The sequence below is a fragment of the Squalius cephalus genome, assembly GCF_949319135.1.
Source record: "Squalius cephalus genome assembly, chromosome: 5".
Lineage (NCBI taxonomy): Eukaryota > Metazoa > Chordata > Actinopteri > Cypriniformes > Leuciscidae > Squalius > Squalius cephalus.
This window is the reverse complement of record NC_137126.1, coordinates 31,144,803-31,168,126: the sequence shown is the minus strand read 5'-3', so window position 1 is coordinate 31,168,126 and position 23,324 is coordinate 31,144,803. Positions and strand designations below refer to the sequence as shown.

Below are 23,324 nucleotides of genomic sequence, written 5' to 3'. Positions count from 1 at the left end.
TCGCGGCCTTTATATTCGTGGCGCACCAGTCCATCGGCCTTTTCCTTTTTCACTTTGGTGGTGAAGGTGCAACAATTTTCGGTCGTCCCGAATTCGGGTTCATCCGACACCCTCACCAAATTCAAAATTGAACTGAGCTCAACTTCATCTGATACACAATGCCTCCTAAATTCGACCCCACCGAGATTAAAGTCGGTATGTCTGGATTACGGTAACCCTTTGACAGATTTCTGATTGTGTGTGTGAGCGGCCATGCCTGCGTGTAGGCCTCTCGCGTGCTGATGCTAATAAATTAGCAGGGTGCAAATGCAAAGCTCTTCCTATCCATATAGTTTAGTTGAAGCATTTAAAATAAATATTTGGATGTAAGTTACAACGTGTAACTCAACTGAGAGGTGTTCATTTTAAATATGTAGCGTCTTTAGGAATACTCGCTGTAACTACCTTTTTTGAACGATTCACGATTTGTGGAAAACATTTGCGTGCTGTGGTTTGACAGCTCTCGGCATATTAAAATTCACGGGTAAGTGTTCACGTGCTGCTGAACATCACGACGCTGTAACACTCTTCTCTGGGCATACCCTGTTTGTTTAATATTGGACTGAGACTGGGCTTTTTTTTTTTCTTTTCTTTTTTTTTCTTTTTTTTAAGAATAATGGTCTGTAGTGTTTATTGTCCTGCTCTTTATATCATAAAGCAGCCTCCCGCCACTGTGCTAGTCTGTTAAAGTGTCTTTGTACAATCCAGTGGAGGCTCATATGGACCCAGCTCTAGGAAACAGGGTGGCCCCATCTAATGGGCAACTCTGTGCCGAAAGACCTGGAACAAACTGTTAGTCAACTTTATATATATATATATATATATATATATATATATATATATATATATATATATATAATATGCGCTAAAATTTTACTAGCTAAGTGAGGTAAAATTGTAGCCTTTGCAAATGTTTTTACCCATCAAGATTATGTAGATATTTGCACTAATATGGGAAGGATGAAACATTTGAAAGTTTACAACTATATAACTTATGGTTCTGGTAAAGCAGAATGACAGCGCATACCTCAGGGTTAGGCAGGAAATTTACTTTTGTTAATCACTTATCTCTGAAGCATGTTTTATTAGATTGTGTTGGGTTTAACCTTGTGAGAAACCTTTTATTCCAATAATCCGTTTGAAGATATTTTTAGCCAAGGTAAACCAAATGTAGTTTTAGTGTATGTATAGAGAAATGTAGTTCTCTTCTAGAAGCTGGCATGGTTAAAAAGAAAAATACACTACCACAGTGATGCACAATTCTAAAAGGGTGTTTCATTTAAGTTACTTTTTTACAGCTTGTGTTAATATAGGGCACACTGTTTTCTGAGAATTGTTGAATGTCGTAAATGTTTTGTGGGCAAAGTGTATTAATTCCAATTGTCTGTATTATGCATTTAAAAAGCACACTAAGGTCTTTTTTTTCCCCCTCCAGTGTACATGAGATGCACAGGTGGAGAGGTTGGTGCCACTTCCTCACTGGCCCCCAAAATCGGACCTTTGGGTCTTGTAAGTATTGCCACAAGTTTGGTCTGTAGTGTTTATCCTGCTCTTATATCATAAAGCAGCCTCCCGCCACTGTGCTAGTCTGTTAAAGTGTCTTTGTACAATCCAGTGGAGGCTCATAGTGACCCAGCTCTAGGAAACAGGGCGGCCCCAATCTAATGGGCAACTCTGTGCCGAAAGGCCTGGAACAAACTGCTTGTGTCACAGAACATTGACTCCGTTCCATGATGTATGCTTATCTTTCATTCTTGCTTTCCCTCAGTCCCCTAAAAAGGTGGGTGATGACATTGCAAAGGCCACCGGTGACTGGAAGGGCCTGCGAATCACTGTGAAGCTGACCATCCAGAACAGGCAAGCAGCGGTAAGCCCTTGGAAGTCTTTCAGCCTGTATTCTGGCTCTTGAGGTCACCTAGCCTTTAGACACTTACACATTTTGTTGTTGCTCCAGATTGAGGTGGTGCCATCAGCCTCTGCCCTCATCATCAAGGCCCTGAAGGAACCTCCCCGTGACAGGAAGAAGGTCAAGAACAGTGAGTAGCTTTTACACCACCTCAATACACTGTTGTAGGAATCGTGTCTTTGTGTGTTCTGACCTTTCGTGGTTATTGCGAGCCTCCCGCCACTGTGCAAGTCTGTAAAAGTGACTCTGTACTGTCCAGTGGAGGCTCATAGTGACCCAGCTCTAGGAAGCAGGGCTGCTCAACTCAATGGGCAACTCTGTGCCGAAAGGCCTGGAACAAGTTTTGTTGCATTTCTTGATTAAAAGTTACAGTAAAAAATTTAGTTTTGCATTTCCAAAAATAACTGCACTTATGAACTAATTATCCTAAAAAAAAAGTTATGCAGCACAACTATTTTAAGTCTGGAGAAATGATACTGAAAATTCAGTTTTGCCATTAATAACAGAATTAAGTTACATTTTAAAGTAAATTAAAATTAGACAGTAAAATTTTACTGTGTTTTTGATCAAATAAATGCATTTGTAAGCATGACTTGTGCATTAAACATTAACCCCTGGTTTAACAGACAAGGCTGAAGTCTAGTCCCAGACTAAAATGCATGTTGGAAATGTTTTAAAGGTGCATTGTGTAATATTTAGGAGATTCTGTTGACTGAAATGCAATATCATATACATAACCGTTTTCAGTGGTGTATAAACTCTTGCATAATGAACCGTTGTTTTTATTACCTTAGAATGAGCCGTTTTTACGTACGTACACGGATCCCCTTACGTTGAAATGGGCAGTCATTTTGCGCTGACATGTTGCTACAGTAGCCCTAAATGGACAAACAACTACAGAGTGCGTTTTGTCACTTGTTCTTCATGCAAAGAAACTAGCTAAAGTCAGTGAATAAAACTGACACAATGATGAACAAGTAACAATATTCGTAATAACATTGTTTTACTGAATAATTAAGTTAACATAACTTAATTGATCGCTGTAAAGAAACATTGCTTAACTGGCTACTCTCTGCTGTCTCCAACATCTTTTCCTGCTGGCCACTGTAACTTGTTGGCTGCAATTCGCAACCTCACCACTAGATGCCGCTAACAATTACACACTGCACCTTTAACTGAAAGCACCTTTAACTGAAAGCAACTTACACTGGAATATCTATGTAAGTGGCTTTTTTTGTTGTTGAGAATGTTAGTGTAGATAGGTATTAGTTTGTGACTCGCATATTCTATATCTCCTGATGTTTGCATATTTCCTCTTTTAGTTAAGCACTCTGGAAGCGTCACTTTCGATGAGATCGTCAACGTTGCCCGTGTCATGAGGCCACGATCTATTGCCAGGGAACTTTCTGGTTTGTATTTCTCCAAATTGTAACCTAATGCTTAAGCAATATTAGTCGATTAGCCTCCCGCCACTGTGCAAGTCTGTAAAAGTGACTGTGTACTGTCCAGTGGAGGCTCATAGTGACCCAGCTCTAGGAAGCAGGGCTGCTCAACTCTGGCTAACCCTGTGCCAAATGGCCTGGAACATGTTATAACTAGGCATGAATGAGTTATTTTAAACGATGGCACAAAGTGATCTTTTCCTATGCTTCTCAGGTACCATCAAGGAGATTCTTGGCACAGCTCAGTCTGTGGGCTGCACCATTGATGGTCGCCCTCCCCATGATGTCATTGATGACATCAACAGTGGCAAAGTTGAGTGCCCAACTGTAAGTATTGAATGCCATTTTATGCTTTTTAAGAATTTAAATGATTTGCCTTGTTTTAACTGGATTTCTTTTCTTTTTCTTGCAGGAGTAAAAAGATAAAAGACAAATAAAACTGTTTGATAAAAGTCCAAGTGTTGTGATTTGTCATCTCTGGCATTTGATGGACCCTTTTCACAAATTGTATGCATTTTAACTGTCATTAGCTCTGTAAATCCATTGCAAAGTTATTTTAAAAAAAGTACACTTATAAAACTTTGTATTACATTTACCTTTGCACCAAATGACAAATTTAACGCTGCTGCAAGGGTGTTTCTAATGCAGTGGGAGTGATTGAAAAGCTCACATCTTTCTCTTTCTGACTGCCATTATCAATCTTCCCTTTTTTTTGAAAGTTGTGAAGTTCTTTTGCTACTTGGGCAAATGGGAACAACGTATTTAATATCCCGTTCACTACTATTGAAGTTTACCCAACTATGATTTATGCTTCTGAGAAACCTGGAAATATGAAAAGGATCAATTATTTGTTGAATTGAGTTTGAAAAATGTTTGACTAATTTAAAACATCTGAATTTCCCCACAGTAATTAAGAAACCGAATCTTCATCATGAAACTAGTTAAAATTAATCATTTGTAGGTATAGAATTGTCATTGACCTGTTTCACAAACCTAAAACTGCATGTTAGATGTGAATATTTGGCAGGATGACAGGCACATACATTGAGGGGGGAAAATAAGCTATTAAAACCACAATTTATTTGGAAAAATGGCTACATGTTTTCAAATATCCCAGAGTTGTAGACAAAGTACAAAAGTATCTAAGCTTGGTTACATGTTGCTGCTCTAAAACAAGTTTTTCATGGGTACTTGCAGCTGCTCCCTTTTTATTTCTTAACTTAAATCATTAACATCCAAAACATTTTTCCATTTCTTGACTCCAGTAACAGTGTTTATTTGCTTAAAATACTGTGGACACTACCGTGTTGTAACTAAACTGAATTCAAATGTGCAGTTTCTCTTGAAAGATACCTTGCTGGATTCAAAGGAGCTCTGCAGGAATGTTGCCACAGTTGTTCAAATCACAAAGAGAAGCATATTCTGTGTACCATAGGTTTGTCCAGACCTCATCACCTGTCCCACTACTAAAGTGGAAACTACCATCATTTGCAATGGTTGATAGAAACCAGGACGGACTGACCAAATAAAACAATCCTGCTTTTCAGTTCTCAACATCCTCTTCCTCTCCTTCATTCTCTCCCTCCTGCTCATCATCCATGTGCTCATCTTCCTCTTCATCTCTACTCTTGTCATTTTCATCGGTGCCATTCTTCTTCTCCTTGTCCTTTCGTTTTTGCTCAGATGCCTCCTTCTTGCCTTTCTGACCTTTCTTGTATGCTGCAAAAAACAACACCACCACATCAACACAAAAACTGGTTATATACATGAATGGATCTGATGCTTTTCTGAAGTCATGCATCCCTATAGACCTGAACCCTTCTGGTCCATAGAGAATTTACCTTCAAGTGCTTCCCGCAAGGGTTGCAAGAAACGCTCAAACTCCATCTCCTCCATAGCTGACATCACATCTCCAGCGTTGAGTGTCTTCCTTTTTGCTTTCATAGCAAAATTGTTTGCACTGGTGTCAACAAAGCAGTGGAGATTACATACGAGTAGGTTGTCCGAGTGGAATTTCTCAAACAAAAGAAAACTTCAGACTAACCAAGATGTTGCGTAGAGAACGAAAACACTTGCTGCTTGAGAAATCGCTCTTCTTGCCTCCTTGGACACGTTTACTCCGTCCGGCAACTAAACAAGACGAAAGACGAGTTGACTCCATAATAACATACAATTGACTGCAGTGACAGAGACGATTTACTATGGTTATTATCACTTAAACTGCTGTTCGGCTATATAAAGATATGACTTACTGCCTCCTTTATAATCCGCGTGATGACAGCATTGGGAAGATTGAGGTCCTCTGGTCTCTCGGCCATTACACTTAATACACACTTAAATGAGATGCAACACGACAATGTAATCTGTTCGTTTTAGATGCGTGATCAGAGGTCAAACTGCACAACCGCGAAAACTTTGTGTTAGCTTAGCCGTCTAACTTATCTGAGGGTGAACTGTCACCAGATCCACTCGATTTAAGTGCGCTGAATAACAAATGTCGTTACCGTACACTTGCGTTAGATGTGTAATTAGATTATTTATCTGCAAATCAATTATCTATGGAACAGGTGAATCTGGACAAAAGCTAGTGTGCTTCACTGTTTTTCAGCCCGCTTGATCATCCAAACCCATGCGCTAACCTTTTACCTCTCACCGCTCTTCCCAGCCAACCAATACAGACGCTCAGTCATGACGTCAATTTGTAGGCTAACCCCAAAATAAACCCCAGATTTATACGTGCGGGTGACGACGCTTTGACGTTTTTTTTTTCTTCTAAAAGATAAATTAGATAGGTTACATTAAATGTGAATTTCAAAGGTGCTTTTTTTATTTATTTTTTTTTAAATATAAGTTGTTAACAGGTCACATCCTGGTAGTTGTAGTCCTGTCAGGGTGTAGTCTTTATTTAGCAACATTCGTTCCGAAACAAAAAACAAATGGCTCTTCTTAAAAATAAATAAAATAAATAAATCATAGGAAATTCTTGAGTCTTCCGGGTTTTCATTCGATTTTTATCAAAGTATATATATATATATATTTTTTTTTTTTTAAATCATTTTTGCCGTTTTAGTGTTTGATTTTATTTTGGCTTGTCGTCTGTTGTTTTTGAGCCACTCTCTAGCACTATTTATGGCAATTTAATAAACAGATGTTTATCTTGATCTCATATCGTGTGAAGTAGGCTAAAGTAAACTCTCGACTGGACCTTTGTACAAACTGAACGAGAAAAGTTTTCCCCCCTCAATTCTCTCAATTCGCTCTTATCGCAAAATAAGTCTACATGAATGATGTGTTTATTTTCATATTAGCGGGACTTTCTGAAGCATGTGCAGTGGTCACGTAGGCAGGCTATAGCAATAGGCCTACAGTGCAACTTCTCAATATACACGGAATGTATAGCATTTTGTAGTAATTTCATGGTCGTGCAAGCGCGTTTGGAGCAGTGTTGATTCATCTCCATTTAGCATATGTTTCGAATGTTTGAAAGTGTTGCTTGCGTGAGAATGAATGTGAAACAGTATACACTGCCTGCTGGACCAGAAGCAAATCATTTTAACCAACTGCTTCAAACGTTTTTTCCCCCTTTCCATAGCATAATTTTCTTGATTTACCTAAACTGAGCAAAGCTAATCTATATATTTATTACCTAAAAAAAGTGGAAACCTGTTACACATTATTAGGCCTAATGGTGAGGCTTTATATTGGAATATGAAATTATGGGTTGTTGTATAAGGGTTTATTTTGTATAAATGAGTGCAGAAATGTCCCATCTCCATGTGTGGTCCCCCCAAATAGTAGTTTAGGATTTATAACAAATTGCATGTGGATTTTTCCACAACGAATTCAATCTACACAGACCCATAAAAATGAACTGCTGGTGGGCGGGTTTTTTATTTTTTTCATCTTCTTCACGCTTTATTGTTTGCCATACAATTTTGTCAACCTCAATTGTGGTAAATGGCAAAGACTTTCCATGACCGTTTCCCCCCTCTTTCTTTGATGCTCATCAAATGTCTTGAGGTTAGCTTCATATATTAGCCCATAAAGCAATTAACATTTAACACCATGTTGTCTTTTTATAGAGATTGGTAAAGTTTCATTCTTTTTCTTCAACCTCTTTCAGATGATGTCATTCAGATGCTCACTTTAAGTTTTTAATGACATCTTTAGGTCTGAATATGACTTTAGTTTGCCACACTGATGTGAACTTAAGAACATGTTTTGATTGAATCAATTCAATCTAATAGGGAATCGTAAGCTATTTGATACAGTGCTATAGTCAACCTCAAATGAGGTAAAAGACTTATTTTTTTAATAACTCAAAAAAAAAAAAACTCATACATTTGAATTTGCCACATTATGGAAAGAGTCTGACTCTGAAGTTGTTGTTTTTTTTTTCTTGGTCATATCTCTTGTCAATGGAAAATCATTAGATAGACCCTTTTTCCCAACATAACTAAATATCTGTGATACACCTGAAAGGCATTTATTTTAGGAGTGATAAAAATTTTGGAGGTTTTTAATAGCAGCAGTGTTACATCTCTCTCTCTCTCTCTCTCTCTCTCTCTCTCTCTCTCTCTCTCTCTCTTATAATTAAGACCATATAGCCTACATTGTAGTAATAATTGTTAATAAGTAGGCTAAAATTATATATATGTATATATAATATATAATTATGTCATATATAAATATAGATAGGCTATATATAAGCTATATATTATTTATTTATTTATTTATTTATTTATTTTGCTTAGGCCTTCAGTGCAGGACTCATATGCACTCGACAGAAAAATGCTGGTTGTTAAATGACTTTTGCTCTCTTTTCACAATAATTAAAGTTGGCAAGAAACAGAAGTTGTGATAGTCTTTCTTCCCTATTGTAATATCCATGTCAAAAGTATTAAAAAAAATAATAATAAAATGTTGTAATTAAACTTAATTTTGTCCATCAGGAATTGATTGGATTGTTGGATCATTGTGGTTTGCTATTGCTGGCATCTCATGTGAGTGACAGGTTCTCCTGTCCTCGTGCCAGTAAACGCGTCATCAGAGAAAATAAATCGTTGCGAGAGGGAGGGGAAGTTATTTTGATTAAAGATTACAAGGGCATATTAATTAAATAATATTAATTTGCACAGATAAATCATTCATAAAAATACTCCATAAAATAATATTTCATAAAAAATAAGAAATATCGATTTTTATTTCTTGGTGTTTTTAAAGCAAAGTCAATGTGTGACCTCTGTAGCAACAGTCCTTCAATGTCAAGTTTGCAAACAAAACATCATCACAAATTACAACTTAAAAAAATGAATTCTAATGAACTGAACTATTTTATGTGACATGGAGACTAGTTAGATGTCCGTGTTATTTCTATTAAATATATAGATAAATTAATAGATTTATAAATATTGATGCAGAGTTCTATTTTAGTTCTTCTTTACCTGTTATTTTCATGATTAGCATTTATAGGATTATCAATTTTCTGCTTGAAACAATGCAGGGTTGAATCCATTTTGTTTCCATATGAGCTTTAAGAGCAGTCTAATCATGGGACTTGATAAAAATTCAAAAGCAAAAGATATTTCTCAACTATTCAACTGTAATTTCTAACTTCATGTAGAGTGTTTGTGTAGTGGAAGGAATGTACTATAAGGAGTGATTTTAAAGGGTGATGTCTAACTGTTGCCGTTGCTTTTAACAAGTTGATCATGACTTCATTTAAGAGTCTTTAGGAGTTTCATAAAATTGGTAAATATAAATTATAATATTTCCATTTTAGAATCAGGATTCCGCAATGGAACCCATTGTCCCATAATTCAAATGACTACACAGTGATATTACAGTGACAAAAATAGGGAAGTGTATAAGCTTGGTCAGATGTAGACATAAGTCAGAATTTGAGACCACAAAATGGTTTTAATTAAACAGACATTTTCCAACAAGAAAATAAAAGTTGATGACAAGTATTGTTGAGCTGTACTAAAACATATGTAGTCCAATCAATTTAAATTCATTACTTCTAAAAACACCCACTACTGAGATCCTTAAATGTTTTCTTGAAAAGTGTCGAACACCTTTACAAAAAAAAAAAAAAAAAAAAATTAGCTTCCACTATGTCCAAAGGCCATCACTTATTTTGATAATAACGCCTAGTCACATGCTTCAACAGTTCCTAAGGAAGGATAGGAGGTCTGAGTTGCCCAGTCTCATTTGTTTCCTCTCAAGGTTCAACCAAGACTTTTTGAATAGAAACAGGAAGGTCCAATCCACCATCCCATTCCAATACATGTTCTCAGGAAAGGCCACAACCAAAAGAACACATAAATACTGCCGTCACCGTCTGGACATTTGTCTGTTTCTGCTTGAAGATCGACAAACATCTCTCAAAATGTCACCCAAAGGCTCGTGGTCTGCATTGAATTTGTCTTTCAAGTTTCAACACATTTTTAGTATTTACTTTCAAGTATCAATGCGGTGTACTTTGAATCTTCATATATGATTGAAATATATGGCATGTAACCTCATCCTTTCATCTTAAATGAATTTGACCTTGAATAGCACCATTTTGTTAATCAAGTAAGTAAAATGACAAACATGTCCCTATTACAGGCAGGTAGCCAAATCGGTTTACTTTCAAAATACTTTGAGGGATTAGATGGACAAGTAAACTCCTTTGAAAATTATTTGTGCATTTTGTGCTTGTGTAATTCGCTCGTCTTACTCACTGTTTGTTTTGACCAATGATTTATTATGCTTTTCCCTCAGCCAGCTGTTTCGGATTTGTTTTTATCTGTTCTTTATTTGACAAAGAACACATTACAAAACATTTCTCTTGACCAAAGCAATTGCTTTTATTGAGTCTGTAATCAATGAAAATACATGAAAACTGGTGACCTTAAAAAGATCATAAACATTTGCGTTTTTATTATATTACAAAAATCTGCATTCTTTTATGCACCCTAACTTTTCCATTGGGGAAAACTTTTCCAGTGTTTTCAACAATCTTGGAAAGAGTGGAAACAATCTTTTCATGATTACAATTGGACTTTTTGCATACCTTACAAACTGTAAATAGCATAAAAGCATAAAAGACACAACTGCATGAAAGTCTGTAGACAAGTTGTAATCCATAACTGTGATAACCTCCATTTGTATTGCTTTCTGATATTTTTGCGGGTATGCTATGCAATGTACACTCCTTAAGTCAGTCATTTTTCCTCATTTACGTTTTACACAAAGAAATGAACAGCATTTATCAGTGGCCTAATAAAAAAAAGTAATCATGGCTGACTGCTAAAAGCACAAGTATATAATGGAATCTTTAAACAAAATCTTAAGTTTTTTTTTTTTTTGCAGTCTGAGTTTTGTGCTGTCATAACAACATATTTAGCTTCCAATAGCAGAACCAAAACATTGCCTGAGAGTTGCCATCAACAGTTACCTAAACCTTGCCTCTAATCCTCAAGCAGAGACCTCATCTTCACCCATGCATCAGTTACACCTCATATCTACTGCACACCTGGAGATCTTGTCTTTCACAGAGGACAGTTGTGTTGTTGAAGGTTTGGGCAGTGTATGAGTGGAGGAGGGTGGTTCTGCTCGCCCTACGGCTGTCAACACTTCGATTTTGAAAGAGTGAAGGAACTCAAACTGAATGAATAACAGACTCACGTGAGTGATGAGAAGTGAATGTCTGAATGAACCTCATTGAAACACACCTGTGGAGAACACCACCTTCACCTGTTTGAACTTCTGACCTATTTAGGAGGTTAAGGGGCCACATGCTGCAATGCAAGGGACAAGAAGCTCCATGCTGTAAGCTAAAACATATTCAATCCAGCTGACACACAGACATCTTATGAAACACTGACATCTTATGAAACAAATATCTCTCCACATGAAAGCTTTCAAACATATGCACTATTATTCTTGGTATTAAAAAGCTTTCTGGAATACTTGATTCTGATTGGTCAGTCACGCCAATTAGCAGTCTGATTTTATCCATGGCATCGCTGCAATCAAGCAGCCTTGATTCTAGTCACTTTGTTCAGAGCAAGATGACAGTGTAGAACCTTCTATTTATTAACTACAAAAAAATACAGCAAGATTTTTAATTCTTCTTCTTCAAGAAGACGAACATACAATGTGCTGTAAGGCGGTGTGGTAACCAAAGTGCACATTTTCATTTAAATAAACAAAATATCCAGGAGATCGCTGGAGAGTAAATAACAGGAGCTTAGGAGATCACATTCCACACATGAACAAACGATAACTTACAAGGAGTAACTGAAACACAAGGCTTTATATACACAGGGCAAACAAAGGAAACTAGACAAGACACAGGTGAAACTAATCAGTAACCATACAAATAACTAGGGAGTAATCAGGGACTAAACTGAAAGGGAATACAAGAAACAGACGCACAAGAACAAAATGACAACTAAACTGAACATAACTCTTACATAACTCCCCCCTCCTGGAAGGCACTGTAACAGAGAGTTCAACAGTGGACAGAGGGAGGAGGTTTAGGTGTGGGACCTGACAGAGGAAAACACCACAGAGAGGACAAAGCCATGGAGGAGATGACAGAGGGAGGAGCCAGAGAGTGACCCTGAGCTAAATCATTAGGATGAAGGCAGACAGCGCAACCGATGGAGGGAAAAGCCAGGGTGGAGCCAGTAATCCGACCGACAGAGGTGGAGCCAGGAGAGGTGGAGACCCAGGCAGATCTGAGGAGATGAACACCCCAGGTGACACTGCTGGACTGGAGGGCCAAGGGGGAACTGCAGGCTCGCAGGACGAGGTGGAGGCGTGGGCTCGGAAGACTGAGACTGAGACTGAGGAAAACTGTGGGGAGGAGGAGCCCGGTGGGGCCAAAGGGGTGGAGGGACAAGGCGTAGCCGAAAGTCCATGGTGCAATCAGGGTGACACCTGACCAAGGCGTATCCCCAGAGACGTGGGAGCCCAGTGAAGCCTGAGGCATGACAGACCACGGTGGAGCCGAGGGAGCGTAGAGCCATGGGGGGAGCCAAAGAGTCGGAAGGCAGAGGTAGAGTACAGGGCTCAGAGGCCCAAAGTGGAGATGGGGGAGCTGGGCAAGACCAGCGTGACAAAGGAGACTTGGAGCTGGGTGGGACCAGCGGCGACGAAGGAGTCTCTTTTATCACATCGCAACCTTGCGTTTATTCATTTCATACAAATGCAACTTCTGCCCTCTAGTGTCTCAGTGAAAATTACCTCAGAGGACTTTGATAGTGATATTACTGTAATATATTTAGCGATAATGAACAACTAACTGCATATTATCCAACTTATTTAGTCATCAGTGCTTATTTAACAAATCCTTTATGCTTTCATAGACTACTCAAGGCAGCTTGACCCCAGAAATGTACCTTGGCTCAGAAATGTTGTGATCAATGTGGCAGTTTTGAAATGAAATGAAGCATTCTGAACAGACGTCATTTGAGAGATGTCTTTTTGCACAGCACTGGCAGTGGAAAAAGTGGGGATGCTCTGTACACATTGGGCACAGGGCTCATCAGAGGCAAACAAACAGAGGCAGCTCTGTGATGATGCATTAGCCTGTCAGAGAGCGCCCGGCACTGAATACAGACCAGCCAGTGTAGGGTCAGACGGAACCTGAACTTCTCTATCCATCACAAGCAGGTTACCACACATACACACTGAATCTCGTGTATGTGCATATGCTCAGACATACAAACACTCGATAAACTGACCTTCACACTCTGAGTGCTGCAAGTGGAAATTGAAGGAATCTCCAAATATTCAGACAAGAATGTGCACACACAAACACATACACGTATGCAAACACAAAGGGTTGTTTGAGTTCCTGTTGAGTCTACTCGTTCTAGACCTAACATAGCTACTGTAACCCTTGCAAAATCTCAACTGCAAAAATTATTTATATCCACCGGTCTACGATTTCCCCCCGTGTGATTTATGAGCGCTGTGCATTCTTCGCGAATCGTCAAATCCTGCAAACCGTCCCATGAATAACCCTGAGGTATCCTTGGTATCTGCTAGCAGTGTTTCTCACCATGCCTGGTATTTCATGCCAGTATTTTGAACCTCTTCAGTTTTTTTGACTCATCCAGGGGTGAAACGTCTGTTTGATTATGTTGGCCTGAAAGTGGCATATTTCAGCTGCCCTCTGAACAATATCATAAAAGAGGTGTTATTGATACAAGGCAAGTTTGTGTTGAAAAACGGATGTATAGAGGAGAAAGATACATATTTGGGGAGTTAATATTGGCATTTGTGGTTTAGCTTTTTCCATCTCAGGTGTGTGCGTGTAGGGAATTATTTCCAAGAATGTAGCTTTTAAAGACGATGCTGCATTAAACAGCATTAGGGGCACAAATACACTCCGGTTCCCAGCAGATTCTCTCTCACTCACTTACCAGCTACAACTCTTAGTCACTTACTAAATAGAAATTTCATGTTCAATTTAACAATCTCATAGGTGTCAAGTTCACATTTTATATTTATTTAAAAGAAAAAAAGTCTACTATTAGGACCCTTAAGATTGTTTGCATTAACATCATCATTACCTCAGCTCATTTTACTCCCATTCTCATGTGAAATGTGACCTGGACATTTCTTGAGATCACACTTATTTTTCCACATTGTAAAAGCTTGTGTAAAAGCTTGTCTTTAGATGGATTTTCCCCCCAATGATTTGTGATTTATACTGTTTTGAGATTGTTTTGATTTCAGCAGATGAAGTTTCCATTGTTTTGCAGTGTGTGGCAACTCAAAGTGTTACCATGGTATTAGTTTATTAGTTAGTTCAATCTCTTTTTCTTTTTACTTCTATTTTTAGGCAAGACTTTTATAATTCTGTCCCCAGGCAGACAGATATATACACACTGATTTCCCACTGAGCAGTTTTGACATGCTTCTCTTGCTAATGTGCAGAGCTGCTGATACTTGACTGCTTCCATGGCAAAGCAATACAGATGTTCCAGACATTGCTTGGCAGAAGGTCAACATACAGAAATTTACGTTTTTATCTTTATTTTTTTCAGGATGGCCATCTGTGTGTAGGATTAAGGTAGGCTATTCTGTGATATTGTAGGCCTATCAGAAACCTAATATCTGATGTGTTGGCTATATTAGTTCCCAGTTGGGTGATCGTGTACCGGTAATTGAGGTCTCATTTGTTTTGTCTTAAGTATGCTTACAATCCAGTTAATTGCAGAAAAAGGTTTTTAAATTTTTTTTTTTTTTTGCACCGATGCCATAAGAGCCAAGGTTCTAGATCCAGTCACTGTTCTCCACCGGATTGGCTCCCGTCAGTTTTGTGTTCTAGCGCGTGTTTACATTTAAGCTTCTGTCGACCTAATGAAGATTTGACGCAAGAAGTCCTCAAAAAGACTTTTCAGTTGCATGGACGTCGCCATCTTCTGGTAAGAGAATACAGGCTTGAATCTACAGTAGGCCTACGTTCGTACAGACATTGGAGACGTTGCTGAACGGGACATTTCGAGACTCTCACACACACACACACACACACCTGTAAGTAAATGCGGTGGTCAATCCCAATAATTGACAGTGTGAATGTAGCATAAAGTGTGAAGAACATTTTAATTATCTAAAGAACCTCTTTCCATAAAGAAACTTTTGTGCAATGGAAAGGTTCCATTGATGTTAAAGGTTCTCCATGGAACCATTGATGCTAGTAAATACGTTTTATTTTTAAGAGTGTATTTGCACTCTTTGTAAATATATTGTTATGTCTGTATGTGAACTTACCGTATTCTCACATTAATTTGAGTAAAGCACTTTATTACTGACTTACATTGGACCAGAGAATGAGACAAATCTAAAAATATTAAAGGGATAATTTAAAATGTCATTTCCACCAAAGAACAGCTAAAGGGATAGATCACCTAAAAATGAAAATAATTGACTCGCATTCACATCATTCCAAACTTATTTGACTTTCTTTCCACTGAGAAACACAAAAGAAGATATTTTGAAGTGTCTGAACTGTCAATACAATAAAAGTAGCCTAAATGGGGTCCAAAACCCCATTTTTGAGTGAACTATCCCTTTAAGAGAAGAGCATGTGCCATGGATTTATTAAATTTATTCATGCCATCTACCACAGAACTATTATGTTATTAGCCTAGGAAATCTCAAAAGCTCTCAAGATTGGGTGTGACCAATATTAATTTTAAACTTCCTTAAATGGTTTTCTAACCATTTGTTGGTCTCATAATTAATTGCGTATAAAGTTCGAGCATTTGCGTCATGGTGCCACAAATATGTCCTTACATTATGTGTCCTAACTAAGATTCACCTGTTCAGTGTCTCATTGCACTTGTTTAAATTCATGTGGTGTGGCTCTATTATCAGTCATTACATCCATTTGCTGCATACGCAGTGACTAATCTCCATCAGACTTCACCTCTGACCCAGTAGATGTCACATCAGTGCATCATCATGGGAATGTCATTCCAGCTGCTCTCTTCTCCTCAAAAGAAATGAATGAAAAGCTCCACACAGTGATATTTCCACACCGCCTACTCAGATGATTTTCCTCTCTTACTCAGATTTTGTGAGTGGATGCAGTACGTCACTGAGCGGGCAGGCAGCTATGTGCCATGTGTGTGTGATGTCTCGCCGCCACTGCGGTGAGAGCAAGTGCCGTCTACATACTGTCTGTGCTGTTTGCAGGGGAGGTGAGAGGGATTGCAGTGTGTGTGTGTGTGTCTTACTGGACTCTCCTCTGACCAAAATGTACTAGACTACCTTTCCTGTATTTCATAACAGCCCATTAGTTCCTGAAATCAGACACAAACACCTTTCAATATTTTTTAGTAGTTTCTCCACCTCTACACTTTTAGAGAAAAAGTTCAGTGGGTTCTATATAGAATATTATGCCGCGTTCCAGGCAACCTGTAACCCGTGTTTTTCCAACTCGTAACTGGGAGTACATCGATCTAGTACGAGTTCACGGGTGGGAAGTCACGGGTTTGACTGCCGTTCCAGTGCACTTTCACGGGTATAAGGTTGGAAAAACACGGGTTACAGGTTGCCTGGAACGCTACAAAGTCGTGAGTCGTGGTTTGAAGTCGTGATTTACGTGCTCAAAAACCTGCCTGGAATGCAGCATTAGACTCAATTTTAAAAAACCCTTTATGCCTAAAAGGTTCTATATAAGGAGATATGTCTTAAAGGAGTAGTTCACTTCAAAATGAAAATTCTGTCATCATTTACTCACCCTCAAGTTGTGTCAAACCTGTATGAATGTCTTTCTTCTGCTGAACACAAAGGAAGATATTTTGAAGACTGTCGGTAACCAGACAGTATATGTACTCCATTGACTTCCATAGTAGGAAAAAAAAATACTATGGAAGTCAACGGGACCCATCAACTGTTTGGTTACCGACAGTCTTCAGCAGAAAAAAGAAATTCATACAGGTTTGAAACAACTTGAGGGTGAGGAAATGATGACAGAATTTTCATTTTGAAGTGAACTAATCCTAGTTTAAATGATACTTTCATGTTTAAAAGGTTATTTAATTTTTAATAACATTTAAAATGAATTGAATAAAAATGAATTAACTAAATCTACATTCATAAAATTATCCCATGATGGGAAAAGTCCTATGTAGAAACTTTTCTAAGAGTGCAGTTTTTATTTGCCAAAAGTATAGAAATGGTAAAAGAATATATAGAAACACCTAAAGATTTCATTCTAACCATTAATAAAGGCAGTATGCACCAAAGCATTTCAGATGTATATCTTTTTGTGTGTATGTCTAAATTGGCCTGTCAGATCTCTCTCTCTTTCTGTGTGTGTGTGTGTGTGTGTGTGTGTAAGAGAGAGTGATGTCAGAGGGGAGGGGGCTGTGCTAAGCTGTCTATAAAAGTGGCAGTCACTAAGGGAATCGAGTGGAGAAGAGCTTTACAGTTTTATACATTTAGCAATTCTTAAACAGACTTTAAGGGGTGAGTGCAGATTGACAACCAACTAAATTCTTTTTGGACTGACAGATGCAGAGGAACGCAAACATTTTGGATAAAACCATGTCACCTCTAAGGAGCATACTAAGGCAAGGACATTTTTTCACACTGGTCCTGCTGTCATGGGCCGCTGTGGAGGTGAGTTTTTGTGCTCTGTTTGATGGTTTGAACCTGAGACTGTACCATTATATGCTCACTATCTGACATCCAGGTTGCCTTTAATAATATAATTCTGACTTTACCTTTAAGAGTACATTAAAAAAATAAGTGTTACTGCTTTTCCATAAACAGATTTTTCTGATATTTTTTTTTATTTTTAAAAAGACATTTAATCCTTTATTAATTTGCACTTTGCTCTATAAAAATTGCTTAATCATAATGTCAGTTTTCGGTTGCAGATAAAAGCGTTCTGTTTCTTAAGCATTTTAGTATAGGGAGTTACAGGGCACTGAAATTCACTTTTTTTTTTGCCCGATTTGCATCAGGTTTTTGCTCACAAAGCCAGTATTATTCTTGTATGTGGTCTAATATAGAGGCTGCATGAATTTGTAATAACTTTGTGGTGGTTAAAGAAGATACTGCAATAAACCATCTGCTTCATTGCATAACTATAGCATTCTTTCTTAAATTCTTAAGTGAAAGCAACTTATTATCTCTTGATTTATGGAATGTAAGAGGGGAAAACATCTCATAAAAGCTAGTGTTTTCTAAAATCTGTTCTTGTTTCCTTCTGTGCTTTCTTAGGTGCAGGGTGTCTGTCCACTGAAATGCTCTTGTCCCTCATCGTCCCCCTCGTGTCCTGCTGGTATCAGTTCGGTTCTTGACCCATGTGGGTGCTGTCGGGTCTGTGCCAGGCAGTTTAACCAAGACTGCAGCCCTACTGAGCCCTGCGACCACATCAAAGGACTGCGCTGCCACCTAGGGGCCCAAGGAGACCCCGACAAAGGCTTGTGTAGAGGTGAGAGGAACAAGTAAATCTTAGACAGTGTTGTGATTGGTAACTATATTTTTTAACTATTTGAAATAAAGCTTGAAGAAAATGAAAAGTTAGATGAAAAAACTACAGGTAAAAACTACAACAACTGAATTAAATATGTTTAAGCTGATGTACTTAAATTACTAAAACAGAAACTGAAATAAATAAAAGCTAAAAAACATATAAAAAATACAAAAAATACTAATAAAAATATTACTATAAGATACTCAAATTCAAAATATTAATAAATACTATAATAGTATGTAAATAAATAACACTGACTTAATATTTGGATCTTATATTACAGTATAGTAATATTTAATATTTAGATTTTGAATTTAAAAAATGTTTTTTTTTTTTTACATTGTACTGAAAAAAAATCTTAGAAGAGCCTAAACTGGTTTACTGGTCTTAGCTGGTTTAAACCTGGCCAAGCTGAAAATTACCCATAAACCCCTCTAAAACCAGACCAGGCTGGGAGAAACAGCATACCATTTTAGGCTGGTTTTAGATGATTTATGAATCCATTATTGTATAATAATAAACGGGAAAATTTATTAAAGAGGAATATGGCACTCACTCATCATTGTCATGTTAATCAAGCAATATTATTGTTATTTCTGACATCTAGCTGAGGCTCAAGGTCGCCCATGTGAGCTGGATGGACGGGTCTATCAGCACGGCGAGGACTTTCAGCCAACTTGCGAGCATCAGTGCACGTGTGTTGATGGAGTAGTCGGCTGCATCCCTCTGTGCCCACACCGCATTTCTCTACCCGACTGGCCCTGTTCCCGCCGCCGCCTCACCAAACTGCCTGGCCGCTGCTGCCAGGAGTGGGTGTGTGATGATGACAACCGCATTGCTGAAGTGGATCCGTTGCCTGATGCACATCCACAAAAGCACACTTACCTCACAGGCAATGAGTTACTTGTAGTAGCTCCATCTACTTCTTGGGACAGTAGTGCAGGAGCCCCTTATCAAGGTAGATGAATAACAGTTATAAACTTAAAAAAAAACAAATTATATAAACAACAGGGTTGAAAATGGTTATAAACACTGGTTATTATTCATGGTTATCAACATATGTATATTTTACCCTCTGTCGCTTTTTTTTTAGAGTGGATTTCATCTTCTAAGTCCCATGCCATCCTTCCATCTACCTGCTTACTGCAGGTCACTGATTGGTCCCCGTGCTCAACCACCTGTGGAATAGGCGTGTCCAGCCGTGTAACCAATAGTAATCCTGAATGTCGGCTCGTCAGCGAAACTAGGCTCTGTCAGATACGAGAGTGTGGCATCAACCTTCCACCATCACAGAAGGTAAGTGGCGGATCTGCAAAATGACATAAATAATATAATATATAAAAGTATAAAAAGGATCTGGAACTACTAAGTAATAAATAATATGAAATTTAAACCATATAAAATTATTAAAAAAAATACATATACATACATATATATATATATATACATCTGCTTATATTCTTATAATTTTATATTATTTTAATTTTACTACTACTACTAATCATTTTAATATTTTGATTTCTGGTCAATGGCTTCTGCTTTGTTATTGAAGTAGATTTGCATTACAGTCATATCTAAATGTCTTCTCCTTCTTCCTCTTTTTTCCTTTACTCAGAAAGGAAAGAAGTGTCAGAGGACCACACGACCACAGAAACCCATGCAGATCGAATTTGCAGGATGCTTTACTGCTCGCCGTTACCGGCCACGTACATGTGGATCCTGCTCTGATGGTCGCTTCTGTGTTCCCTCTGTGACGCGTACGGTCCGTCTACACTTTCACTGTCCTGAGCCAGAACGAGACGACTTTACCCGCAACGTCATGTGGATACAGCGCTGCAGCTGCAGTCAAAGAAACGGCCGAGAAGGCCTGTCATCACAAGCAGAGTTCCTCAATCTGCCAAACGACATTCACACATACACACACTGACATTAACTCAAGAACAAGTTCAAAAGCATTTTCTCACATTTCTATGGAAACATTTAGCTCAGCATCCAACAATATTCTCAATATATCAATAATATGTATATAACTTATAAATAAGATTGCTGTTTTATTATCCCCTGTTTATATACAGGGGATATATGGTCATTATATGTAAGTAAGAGGTAAATTATGACTGTAAAGCTTGTTACGCACACACACACACACTCACACACGTTTCCATGTTGGTCCAGTCCATGGGGACTTTCCATATATGTAATGATTTTATACTATACAAACTGCATATTCGATCCCCTTACACTAACCCTAAACCTACGCATCAAAGGAAATGATCTGCATTTTTACATTTAAAAAAAAACATCACTTAATATGATTTATTAGCTGTTTTCGTCATGGGGAGGAAACATGAGGAAAAGATTCCTCCCCACAAGGACGCCATCTTTGTGGGGACATTTTGTCCCCATAATGTAGGCTTTACCAGGATTCCCCCTCCCCACACACACATTCAAATGTTTACCATTTTACTATCATTTAATATTCATATCCCATTTTTTTTTACTGTATATAGTGTAAATATGTTTCAGTACCACTGTACATATCTAAAATGTTTGTTTTTATTTTATAATATTTAACAGACTTCAATTCTGAAGTGTCATATTCAAACTTCAATTTTTTGAGGTGAATGGCAAATAACAAATATGGAGCAAAGACATTTTATGCATATTTTAGTAGTTTCATTTTGTAAAATAAAATGTATTACAATTTATGTTTTGACTTTGTGTATGGCAAACATTGAAAAAATAACAGTGAATAGAATAGATTAGAACACACACTGGGCAATAATAATAATGCAATAATGCTGTTTTGGTGTTATTTAATTATCATGGGAAAGCACCGGCCAGGATCATATTTATAAAGGACTTTTGGGTTGCCACTATTATATTTCTCTCCCTCAGTTCTCTCTCTCTCTCTCTCTCTCTCTCTCTCTCTCTCTCTCTCTCTCTCTCTCTCACAGACAGCTGAGACTTTCAGCACGCCATGACGAGTGAACAAGAAATGTCTAAATGTGTTGAGAATGTGCAGGATGAAATATGCGATGACTGAACAATCTCACAGTACAGAACATTTGAGCCACACACACTGAACATTTGTCACTCTTTGATTAGTCAGCATATGTTTTGTCCGTGTGTTGTGTGACACAACAACAACAACTGTATTAAATGAGTGCAGTCTTCCAAAGGAATGCTTTGTGTAGTTAAATCCAGACTTAAGTGCTCTTATTTCAACAAAAAAATGTGCTATTTAAAAAAGTTTCTTTATTTAAATAACGCAAATAAATAAAATGAGGGAGATGGATAAATACAGATGTTTCATAATTCTGTATCTATATTCCAGGTTAAATGTGCACATTAGCGCCCTCTAGAATTAGAAACAACAAAACATTTTTATTAAACGCCTATATCCTTGCATTGCATAAAACATGGCTAAAGCTCCATTTTATTGTGTGATTAGAATCGAGTTTGAATGGTACAATATTATACTGTTGTGTATAACAAATTATTCTTCACCATTCCAGTGGAACATGAATATTTGTTTCTGATGGGTTTGACTTATGAATGGGCATGATATGGAATTCCCCCCCTCCCCTAACAATGACAGATGTAGATTATTTCCATCATATTTCTTTGATTAAATAAGAACAATTCAAGATACTGACCATTACATAATTTAACCTTCTTGTCTAATTTCATAATCTAACCCATTTTATAGCCAACATACTGTAGAAGATGCCAAAATAATCCCTTTTCTTATGTTGTTAATTGCAGCATATTCATGTGAGTATATTTAGTTTTCTTTCTTTCTTTTTCTAGATATCCATTCAAATATATTCTAAGCATAGGAGCATCAAAAGAATTTCCACAATGACGACTGGTGCCCCAGTGTCCTCTGATTTTCCAAATGTATTCTTTTTTTCTCTCGTCCTGTCATCCTCTTTATCTCTTTCCCTCCTTGTCTTAGATATTTTCTCACCCGCACTGCTGTGCTCTGTTCATCTTTCTTGGGCTTCTGTTGGTCTATTTCCTTTCTCTATCTCATGCAAAGTGTTGAGTTTCTATGAAACAATGGGGACACCAGGGAGATTGGTACCAGGGGGTTTGGGGGAAGGAGGGGTGGATACATTTACCTTTGTAAGAGTAGCAAGGGACTCCACAGTGTCTCATCAAAGACCAGTCTGCTCAGGTGATCCCCAAGGCAGAGTGTGTGTGCCTAAGAGCTGCTTGCTTTAAAGTCTTTGTATGCAGAGCCTGGATTTGAATAGAATCGCACTACTGCTCCTTTTTTAAACAAATGACATTGCCTTACATCAGAATAGAGCCGGTAGATCCTTCTATGACCCATCTTTGACCCCTCAATTTTAATTAATTGTGTTCTTATGATACTAACAGGATAAATTATATCAGTGTTTCACATTTTGCTAAGAAATATGTGGAGAAATGCACAAGCAAATACAGAAGTAGAAAGCTTAATTTAGTGTATTCTAATTTTACAGTGTGAAAATAATCATCGTCCAAATTTACTAATGTTGTTTTCTGTTCTTTTCTTTTTGCTGCTGCTTCTAGTTCTAGCCTCACATGCAAACAAAATAGCTCACACAATCCTCCACTAGATGCCGCCAGACCCTTATTTCCGGAGCAGAAAATCGCTAACTCTTCTATTAAAGGGATAGTTCACCCAAAAATAAAAAAAATTTCATTACTTACTCCTCACCCTCAAATTGTTCCAAACCTTTATGAGTTTCTTTATTTTGTTCAACACAAAAGAAGATATTTTGAAGAATGTTGGTAACCAGACAGTTGACAGCACCTATTGACTTCCATAGTAGAAAAAAAAAACAAAAAAAAACAACTATGGGTGCCATCGACTGTCTGGTTACCAACATTCTTCAAAATATCTTATTTTGAGTTCAACAAAATAAAGAAACTCATACAGGTTTGA

The 23,324-nt window shown here is 37.7% G+C and overlaps 3 protein-coding genes across 3 annotated transcripts; 2 read left to right on the top strand and 1 right to left on the bottom strand.

The window, feature by feature from the left end:
• The first annotated feature begins 10 nt into the window (after window positions 1–10).
• rpl12 (ribosomal protein L12) lies at window positions 11–3,845 on the top strand. The gene is made up of 7 exons (XM_079870941.1): window positions 11–195; window positions 1,475–1,548; window positions 1,808–1,906; window positions 1,994–2,075; window positions 3,268–3,354; window positions 3,602–3,714; window positions 3,800–3,845. Exons 1-7 carry the CDS (start codon window positions 159–161, stop codon window positions 3,803–3,805), a joined length of 498 nt encoding a protein of 165 aa, XP_079727067.1. The 5' UTR covers window positions 11–158; the 3' UTR covers window positions 3,806–3,845.
• Window positions 3,846–3,962: 117 nt separating this feature from the next.
• pole3 (polymerase (DNA directed), epsilon 3 (p17 subunit)) lies at window positions 3,963–6,050 on the bottom strand. Its single transcript, XM_079870942.1, has 4 exons — window positions 5,640–6,050; window positions 5,432–5,517; window positions 5,229–5,347; window positions 3,963–5,106 (listed from the first exon to the last, which is right to left on the bottom strand). Exons 1-4 carry the CDS (start codon window positions 5,703–5,705, stop codon window positions 4,931–4,933), a joined length of 447 nt encoding a protein of 148 aa, XP_079727068.1. The 5' UTR covers window positions 5,706–6,050; the 3' UTR covers window positions 3,963–4,930.
• Window positions 6,051–16,032: 9,982 nt separating this feature from the next.
• Window positions 16,033–21,273, top strand: ccn1l1 (cellular communication network factor 1, like 1). Its single transcript, XM_079872051.1, has 6 exons — window positions 16,033–16,097; window positions 17,416–17,523; window positions 18,130–18,343; window positions 18,993–19,343; window positions 19,479–19,681; window positions 20,001–21,273. The coding sequence occupies exons 2-6, from the start codon at window positions 17,416–17,418 to the stop codon at window positions 20,310–20,312; spliced, it is 1,188 nt and encodes a 395-aa protein (XP_079728177.1). The 5' UTR covers window positions 16,033–16,097; the 3' UTR covers window positions 20,313–21,273.
• Window positions 21,274–23,324: the final 2,051 nt, after the last annotated feature.

Coding starts and splice junctions, on each gene's coding strand:
- rpl12 (XM_079870941.1), top strand. CDS start 159: ATGCCTCCTAAATTCGACCCCACCGAGATTAAAGTCG. Junction 1,549..1,807: donor AAATCGGACCTTTGGGTCTT/GTAAGTATTGCC, acceptor GCTTTCCCTCAG/TCCCCTAAAAAGGTGGGTGA. Junction 2,076..3,267: donor CAGGAAGAAGGTCAAGAACA/GTGAGTAGCTTT, acceptor TTCCTCTTTTAG/TTAAGCACTCTGGAAGCGTC.
- pole3 (XM_079870942.1), bottom strand. CDS start 5,705: ATGGCCGAGAGACCAGAGGACCTCAATCTTCCCAATGCTGTCATCACG. Junction 5,518..5,639: donor CGCGGATTATAAAGGAGGCA/GTAAGTCATATC, acceptor CGTCTTGTTTAG/TTGCCGGACGGAGTAAACGT. Junction 5,107..5,228: donor CTTGCGGGAAGCACTTGAAG/GTAAATTCTCTA, acceptor TGTTTTTTGCAG/CATACAAGAAAGGTCAGAAA.
- ccn1l1 (XM_079872051.1), top strand. CDS start 17,416: ATGCAGAGGAACGCAAACATTTTGGATAAAACCATGTCACCTCTAAGG. Junction 17,524..18,129: donor TGTCATGGGCCGCTGTGGAG/GTGAGTTTTTGT, acceptor GTGCTTTCTTAG/GTGCAGGGTGTCTGTCCACT. Junction 19,344..19,478: donor TGCAGGAGCCCCTTATCAAG/GTAGATGAATAA, acceptor CTTTTTTTTTAG/AGTGGATTTCATCTTCTAAG.